General features: G+C 44.7%; 1 protein-coding gene across 7 annotated transcripts; it reads left to right on the top strand.

Moving 5' to 3' along the window:
* Positions 1-1,830: 1,830 nt before the first annotated feature.
* On the top strand, positions 1,831-8,593 carry fosb (FBJ murine osteosarcoma viral oncogene homolog B). Of its 7 annotated transcripts, none has more exons than XM_049575632.1 (6): positions 1,831-2,154; positions 2,576-2,763; positions 4,256-4,666; positions 5,122-5,229; positions 5,656-5,997; positions 7,106-8,593. In XM_049575632.1, exons 1-6 carry the CDS (start codon positions 2,091-2,093, stop codon positions 7,157-7,159), a joined length of 1,167 nt encoding a protein of 388 aa, XP_049431589.1. In that variant the 5' UTR covers positions 1,831-2,090; the 3' UTR covers positions 7,160-8,593. The 7 variants fall into 7 exon arrangements, with proteins under 7 accessions (XP_049431589.1, XP_049431588.1, XP_049431587.1 ...); XM_049575631.1 differs by having other exon boundaries at positions 1,837-2,154; positions 6,158-8,593; XM_049575630.1 differs by having other exon boundaries at positions 1,854-2,154; positions 2,524-2,763; positions 5,656-8,593.
* The last annotated feature ends 273 nt before the right edge of the window (positions 8,594-8,866 follow it).

Below are 8,866 nucleotides of genomic sequence, written 5' to 3'. Positions count from 1 at the left end.
CTCAAGACTCGCTGCTTCTCCTACACAGAAAGAATCCGGAAGCCATATTGTGTGCCGCTGCAGAACTGGTTGCCACGGAAACCGGTTGCTAGGCGGCATAACAAAAAAAGACCAAATTTATAGGCTACGTCCTTGCGTCAGAGGCAACGGAGGCAGCGGCGTAACCATGGCGACGGAACGCTACACACATGCAGTAGACCCGTGGATAGCACATGGTCCCGGTTACTTGTTTTAGCCTAAATAGCTCCCTTTTACGTGGCCATGCTGACTGTTTGGGATATTTTGATCAACATTAAAAGAGGAAACATGTTTTATTTTGTAACCGCTCTGTCTATTTGCGTATATATATCAATATATGTAGCTGATAGCGGTGTTACTCAGTAGTTATCGCCGTGATTTATTGCCCTCACCCCCCGTCATGTCTTGCTATTATCGTTTATTTTGAATGTGGGCTGCTCGCCTGCGTTATCAGTTGTTTACCTCAATAATTCCCCATCATGAGCAACTTACATCGACGGAGTTAGTCATCCTGGTTCAGCAGCACAACACCGGTAACGGCAGCGCGGATGGGACACAGCGTCCTCCGTGGATCCTCGTCTCTGACGTGGTTGTAGCGCTGACTAATAACTTGTTATCCCCAACTCTTCCCTTTTTGCTCACGCCTTTTCACACATCGTCTGTGGCTGTGGCCCTGACACAGCAGCATGCCCGCCCCGTGACATTGTTTGACATCACAGCCCAAAAAACGTCGGCCTTGTATTTTAGGTTTTCATTCATGATTTACCACCCGGTGTTCCCGCATTGAGCCTGTAAAGAACCCCCCTTCAAAATAAAAAGAGCCTCCCACCTGCCACATTCCCACTGGTGTCCTCATGTAGGCTATAATAATGAATCATTTTCTGCTCGGCCGGGTGATGTTTGCAATGACAGGCGCCGATTTCCGTCACTGCTGCCCACTGTCCATGACAGAATTACACTGTTGTTTACCAATCTATATTTTTCTTTTTTTTTCCTGGGTTGAATGAGGCTGCTGTTGCTGCTGCTGTGTGAACCGGAGTCTTGCCTACACTAAAATCCATAAATATGTAAATGTAACTGTAAGATTGCGTGCTGTACTGTAGCCTAAACAGTGTCAGGGTGTTTTTCAGCCTGCGGTACAGCCACACTTGAAAGGACACATGAAAAGTAGACTTTCCTCCCAGTAGGAATCCCGAGGGCGTGTCCTGAGAAACTTTACAGCAGGATATCCCTCTGCATGCCTTCGGGATTCCGTCGCTGAGTGACATAGATTTCTAGGGTGTTGCATAAATAAGCCATTGTATAGGCTGTATTTTCCAGGTTATACAAAAGCCTTACATGGCATTCAAACTTTCTAGAGTGTCTACAGGATATCATGTCTGTTTATCATGCCGATAATAACGATAAGAAATCCTGTTGAAGCCCGTTTAAATATATGTAGCTATTTCAACTAAATGAACAACCTATGCTTATAGATACCGCAGACATTATAGGAATAGCCTATTATATTCTCTTGACGTAGCCTTGACCTAAAAATGTTCCAGTCTAGGTAGACGCATACATAGTCTATTATAAATACTTTCCATATTTATCACGCTGAAGTTTCTTAAAATTTCCTCTCAGAAATTGTCAGACGGTGAGAAATATCTCGTGCCTGTGATAGTATAAAAAAACATCTATTATTATCCGTCGGCGAGGTGAGCTTCTGGTCCATTTCAGTGGGAGAGGGATTCCCTCAACGTCACCAAGGATACCAAACACAACACCAAAGCACAAATATGGGCATGTACGTCAGCGGAACTCCGAGGCGGGACTTCGACGCTAGAAATGCCTTGGTTGTACTCGAGGAGGATGGATTCATTCATAAGACCAGATCTGCTACTGTGCACCGTAATACAAGCTAACGTCCTCCGGCACACACTCAGCGGACTTTATGGATCTATAATCGCACATTTGACGAGCGGATAAAGGTGAACGCTCCGAGGATTAAAGCTAAACCAGAGGACTTCTTCTTAACACACTGAATACGGACGCTTTCCCCCTTAAAGCGGGGAACTGGATTAAGCTTCTTCATGCAACTTTTTTGGAAAGAAACCAAGAGCATCTCACCGGGGAATACCAAAAAGATCAGTAACGGTAAGTCAACATTAACTTCATATGTACCAAATAGGCTGTGTGTGTTTGAAGTAAATATTTGCTTAGAAGTTAAGGCTTTAAAGTGGGTCGGACACATCTGTCCACCGCTGTCCGTCATATGAGATGCTTACAGACATATTTCCCTGATGGCATCGCTTTTACAAATTAACTTAACATGTCCTCAAGTATAAAACACCCTGATAGACTTATTATTGTAAGAGTTTTCTTTAGTGATTAATGAATGAATGCTGACAAAAGTAATTAACCTCGCTGACATGTTCTCAGAGAATAGGCTGCTATTCTATCAATGACATTAGTTGGGTTTGGTCATCTGCACTGCTAATAATATCGGTCATTTTCTCCTTACAGTACCTCTCCTTTAGTAATCTTCTTGTGTGTGCCCACTGCCCCGCCGTTGCAGGTGACGTCGCGCTCTCTCTGATAACAGCAGGTGTCGCGTTCTCTCTCAGTCCCTCCGGGGAAATGTACCAAGGGTTCCCCGGCGACCCAGACAGCGGATCCCGAGGAAGCTCCTCTCCATCTATAGAGTCCCAGTATCTTTCCTCCGTGGACTCCTTCGGGAGCCCGCCGACCACCAGTGCCCCGCAGGTAAGAGCAAAAAAAGAATGCATGGAGCTTGTGTTAGAATAAAATGAAACTTAATCTTTAAACAAATGTCACAGCTGTTTTATGTTAATTTCTCACCAGTTATGGTCTATGCATATGGATGTGTCCTTATTTTACGCTGACATGTTTTCATTTAAAATGTATAGCCTTTACTTTGTAAATATTAACATGGAAATGTGGGCCTATTTTATAATGAAATGTGTGTTTTATTTTTATGTCGTGTCAGCTTCTATTAATAGGGTTCATTCAAATTAATCTAATTATATGTTTTGTTTGTGGTAGTCTAGCAACCCATGTTTTGTATATGACATTATGACGTGCAAAAGACACAACAGCGCAGACAAAAATGTGCTATTATATGGGGAAACACCAAATTAGCAGGCATGCACACTAATCTTATGCATGAAAGTAGCCTGACTCATATAGCAGAAAATAGCAGATATACGAAGGCTTGAAACTGCACATTTTATGATAGGTTATATGACTCTTCCTATCTGAGGCTGGTCCTACTGGAGTGAAATGTGTTCAGATATAAATAGTGTCGCTAAGCAGACTGGTTCAGTGTAACTGCAGCCCTGTCTGTAGCTTGTAGTAGCCCCGGCCGGCAACAGCTCTCAGGCTTTGACAACGTGCTCCGTCCGTACAGCACGCCGCAGAGCGGATGACAGGGCGCTGGAACTCTCCTACGTAAGCGCCGGAGCCCCGCCCCTCCCCGCTTCTCTCCTTCCACGCGCTCCGCTCAGGCCTCGCCGTGACGTAAATGCTGGTTCTATTTTGGAGTGCTACGTAGCGTTGCCAAGGGGAACACCGGGGGTGTGACGGGGGAGGAGGAAGGGGGGGGAAGACGCGCTGCGAGAGAGACGATTGGTCGAGGCGGCCGCTTTCAGAGCCGCCTGTCCCAATGTCTTATCACGCTTTTATCGCCTATGAATATTAATAAAAGTCGATACTGTCCTCCTCCGGGCTCAAATAAAGCGAAGCAGACAAGCGACAAATTTGGGCATTCTTTGTGTGTTCGTATGCAGATACAGAAAGTTGTGACACAACGACAAAGACAATGAAAAACTAGTGAATTCAAGATTTACACTAAATATAGCCGGGTGCCATTTTTTCCTTTTGCTCTCACACTTCTAATCAAGAGGTTTAGAGAAACTGTTTTCCATAGGCTACTTTTTGAAATCATGTCAAACATACTTAAAATGTGATGTTTATACATGAGCCATTTTGTTTTAAAAAAAAGCCATTACTAGAATCTGAAGATGGCTGCTGTACAATTTAAATAGGATATTGATTAAAATTGGATAGAATTACAGCACAGTGCATTTGTAATAATGGCACGTTTAGGTGTAGAGGTGTTTGAATGATGGCTACATATTTTATCAAATGAGATAAACCATTTAAGAAAGTTACAGTTCTGCTTCTGTTTGTCTAAATGAGTTTACCGACCTTTAATGGCTTTACATTGTGTGTAAAGCTTGATTTGTTCATGTCTTCTGATCAGGAGTGTGTATCAGCGGGAGCTGGCTTGAGCATTGTGGGTAGCGGGCCAGGGGCCAGCGTTGGAGGGGAGATGCCCGGTTCATTTGTGCCCACCGTCACCGCCATCACCACCAGTCAGGATCTGCAGTGGATGGTTCAGCCGACCCTCGTCTCCTCCCAGGCCTCTGGACAGAGTGGTACCACTGGGACCACGACTATGACCCAGCCAGTGTCGCTGGTTGACCCGTATGACATGCCAGGCCCCAGTTATTCCTCAGGGTCTGCCTTCACCCCTCCAAGCTCGGAAACTCCAGGCCCAGCTCCGGGCCCCATCCGCCAGTCCAGAACCCGCAGCCGCCGTGCACGAGAAGAGTCTGTGAGTGAAGATGGAGATGTTGGTGTGTTAGTAAGTGTGTGTGCTTGAACGGTTTGTTCGTTAAAATGATACACATGCAGTGTAGGTATAACACTTACATGATCCAACAGCTCCAACACCTGTGTGCAGTGCTGTACAGCAGTGGTGTGCAAACATACTGTCAGGGGCATGGGTGATAAACAAGAAAGGGGCACCTCCATATCGACTGTGGGCCCTTCTTATATGCAAACTACTAAACAGGGAAATAAGGGCTTAGAGGGGCTGATGCATGTAGGGGTCTGTGTCAGAAGCAAATGAAACCACCATGAGGAAAATATTTCCTATATTTCTTTTACTCAAGAAGACGGCAAGTTTGCTCTAAGACAACCATAACCTGCCCACTCAAGTCTGCCCACCACTGCTGCTAGGACAGTATGACTACATTTTCAAGAACAAAGACAAAACTCTTATCCTAATCCATGTCATCTTTTTCCCCTTCCTCCTAGCTAACACCTGAGGAGGAGGAGAAGAGGCGTGTTCGGCGAGAGAGAAACAAGTTGGCCGCCGCCAAATGTAGAAACCGCCGACGAGAACTCACAGACAGACTGCAGTCGGTGAGCTCGCCTTTGTTATAGCTGCCAGAATGAGTAATGATTATAATCACGTACTTAAAGTTGCCTCCCATAGCATTGCGGAGTGTTAATAAACGTGTACATGTGTGTATAAGAGAGATTATGGTTTATGGTAATTGAGTGTTGAGCTGTGGTTGAGATGATTATAGTCCTCAAGACAGACTGCTGTACCTACAGTATTTATGGCCTAATTAATGGCCTCTTACATAAGCTACCTTACATATCCAACCGCACGTGAGGAAGGTCTGTTGGGACGGATATATCCACATCCACAAACACTGAAGGTTTGGCGTAGCTAACACTCATCTCTTTCTGCTGCACATCTTCCTCCCTTCTCTTCCCATTTCACCCACCTTTGTCTTGCCCCCATCTCTCTGCCCCCATTTCTTTCGCTCTCTCTTCCTGCAGGAGACAGACATACTGGAGGAGGAGAAGGCGGAGCTGGAGGCTGAGATCTCCGAGCTGCAGAAGGAGAAGGAGCGCCTGGAGTTTGTCCTGGTGGCGCACCAGCCGAACTGTAAGATCCCGTACCAGGAGCAATCTCAGCACGGCTCGGCGCAGCTCCCTCCGGTCCAGCCCCAGCTCCCTCCCCAGACTCTACAACCTCCTGTCTCCATTGTGGGCTTGGCTGTGAAAGAAGACACTTTCTATCTGCCTCCTGCCTACTCAGCCCATCCGGCCTCCACACAGTCCCAGCCTCCGGTTCAGCAGCAAGTCCAGCAGCAGCCTCAGCCAGGGATAATGCAGGAGGTAGAGTTTTCTAGTTCTTTCTATGGCTCAAGTGAGCCGGCACCAGGCGGGCCGTGCCTCATGGCCAGCGACAGTGGTGGTGGTGGTGGTAACCATGACGATGCGGCCATTGGCAGCTACAACACCTCATACACATCTTCATTTGTGTTCACCTACCCAGAGGGAGCCTGCGGGGTCAGTGCCAACCAGCGGAACAGCAGTAGCGAGCAGTCATCTGATTCCCTGAACTCGCCTTCGCTGCTGGCGCTTTGACTGACCGACAGATACACGCGCACACATATTGACAAGCACATACATAATGCTCGCTGGAAGTAGAGGCTGAGGCAAGTACATGTAGAGTACCTATCAGTCTCATAGATTGAGAGAAAAAAAAAAACAACCAATCATTTGTTTCTGATTGGGTTAAAGTTTACACATTCATGCATTCCAAACAAGAGCCATACAGATAGTTGCACATGAATAACATTAGATCTAACCTTTAACATATAAACCATTTCTTGTTTTGTATTATCAGAATATCTGCAACTGGACCAGATAAGTGAATAAAAACTGAGTCACAAAATCACGTCCGAGTTGCCAGTCTCAAGTGCTCTGAATTAACATATTAATTCACAATGAATATTCTCAGTCTACAGCCTGTACAGTACATTGAGTTAAGATACCACAAGCTCACTTCACACTCCGACAAGCACCAGTGCCCCCAACTTGTTCCCTCTGTCGGTTGACTTTTACCAGTGCTCTTGCTTTCATCCTTTTCCATCCTTTTCTCCCTTCTTCCTCTCGCTGAATGTATTTGTGCAAAGCTGAAATAGGGACGAAGGACACTTTTGTTCAGGGTCTTTTCTTGTGGGGAGACAGACTGCTGATTTCTCGCTCACCTCTAACCCCTCATCTGCTCGACCTCCCTCTGCTTCTTCATCTGCTGCTTGGACTTTGCAAGTTGGGGATCTGAGTTTCACAGCCTCCTCTAAATCTTGTGCTTTCTTCTCTGGTTTTTAAAAAAAAAAAAAAAAAAGTTCTTCTGCCGTCTGCCTACCTGCCATGCGACCCATCTCTGCCCATCTCTGTTTCTCCTCTTCTGTCTCTGTGTTTCTCCCTGTCTCTGAAGTCTTCGACCCCAGAGAGCCCGAAGACCCCCTCCAGCCCTTGGGACCTTGAGTGAATGACGGCCCAACTAACACGCCCTTTTGCACCCTCTCATACAAGGACATGGACGCAAACCCCCCTACCCCCCCATACAGAAGAACCTTTTTCTTGGAGCGTATTGCTCAAAGCAGAGTCTCACAGTGAGCAGCAGCTAAATACCTTTACACACGCACATAGACGCATAATTGACGAAAATGCAAGATGGACGTCACTGTCTTCTGCTGAGCCATTTTTCGACGTTCACACAATGAAGATTAGACTCGTCTTACGTTGTGAGGCCGGTTAAAGGTGAGGATGGAGAGAGGTTTAGCGGGAAGGACGGACAGGAAGTGCAACCAAGCGGGACAGACTCAAATGGAGAGATGATGGATAAAGAGGATGACGCCCATCCTCGCCATCCATTTTTGGAACCAAATGTTGAAAATGCAAAAAGAGCCAAATGTTAAAAACAAAGCAAAAAAAAAGAAAAAGAAAAAAAAAATCCTGCTCTTGCCAACTGTGTGGAAGGGTGGCCTCAGTACAAACACCTCCATACCACAGAGCCTCATCACCCTGGGCCTACATGAGTATATTCACACCATCGCTTTCAAGTCTCTGAACTGAAGATACAGACGTTTTGTTGCAGCGCACCAGCTCCGTGTTTTGCTCAGAATCAATCAGATGTGAACCGATGCCTTTATTTAGAGAAGAGACATTTTTCTTTTATATAGTGATTCAGACAACCTCTAAACATTTGGGCTCAGTGGTCTCTGTGCCTCCCCTTTTCTCTCAGCGGAGACGAGGCGGGGGTGCGTTTATTGTGAGTGCGTCCACTCTGAGGCACCTGGCCCGTTTATTTCTTTCTTTATTGAGGTTGACGTGGCGAGTGAGCACAAAGCAAGACCTGGAAACAAAAAAGGGGAGAACATGTGGGCTGATGTCGTGGAGCGTGCGTCTTTTCTTTGCCTGTGAATTTGTAAAATTTGTTTTTCTCCTGTATGTTTGAGTGAGAACTGTTATATATTTTAATGTTTATGTTTTTTGTGTGTTTGATTGTTTTGCATTGACCTCTGCTTTCACTTGTATTGTTGCCATTTCTTTTTTTTGTTTGTTGATTTTTATTTTTTTAACCTGGTGATTTTCTCATAACTGTTACTATTATTATTGCATCGTAACTATTGTTTCATTATTTTATTGTATTTTCATTTGGCAACTTTGGAGGCATGTTGTGCACTACAAAAAAAAATCTAATTATAAATCTATATGCATACATATATACAGGTAACATGTATATATAAGTGTATGTACCATGATTGTAAAGTATGAATGTCTGCAGATCTAAATGGGATATTTTTGTCAATGAAGAACAAGATAAAATGTTACTGAGGTTTAGTTTTAAAAATGAATATTTTTCTAAAGGAACAAGAAAAAAAAAACTATAATAAATCTAAAGAACTGCCCTGTCCCTCAACATGAAGCACGATGTCACTGCCTCTAACAAATGTGTATTTATGTTTTATAAACAATATAAAGCACTATACAAGTTACATTAAATGTATGTTTATAATTATGGTGTAAGAAGGTTGTGGTAACGCCTTTGTTTTGTTTGTTTGTTTTTCTCTGTGAGGTCTGTCCCAAAGCTACTGACCATAACGCCACTTGATCCTTAACAGCTGCAAAATGAGGAAAAAAAACTAGTGTGATTGAATGTCAATACACATATTAAAAAGTGTTAAGACTGCAA

This window comes from Epinephelus fuscoguttatus, linkage group LG5 (assembly GCF_011397635.1).
Source record: "Epinephelus fuscoguttatus linkage group LG5, E.fuscoguttatus.final_Chr_v1".
Classification (NCBI taxonomy): domain Eukaryota; kingdom Metazoa; phylum Chordata; class Actinopteri; order Perciformes; family Serranidae; genus Epinephelus; species Epinephelus fuscoguttatus.
This window is presented reverse-complemented; position numbering and strand designations above follow the sequence as displayed.

Excerpts from the sequence above, each read along its gene's own strand:
- fosb (XM_049575626.1), top strand. The coding sequence starts at position 2,091 with ATGCAACTTTTTTGGAAAGAAACCAAGAGCATCTCACCGGGGAATACC. Across the intron at positions 2,155-2,575 it reads TACCAAAAAGATCAGTAACG|GTGACGTCGCGCTCTCTCTG; the intron begins GTAAGTCAACAT and ends CCGCCGTTGCAG. Across the intron at positions 4,667-5,121 it reads ATGGAGATGTTGGTGTGTTA|CTAACACCTGAGGAGGAGGA; the intron begins GTAAGTGTGTGT and ends CCTTCCTCCTAG.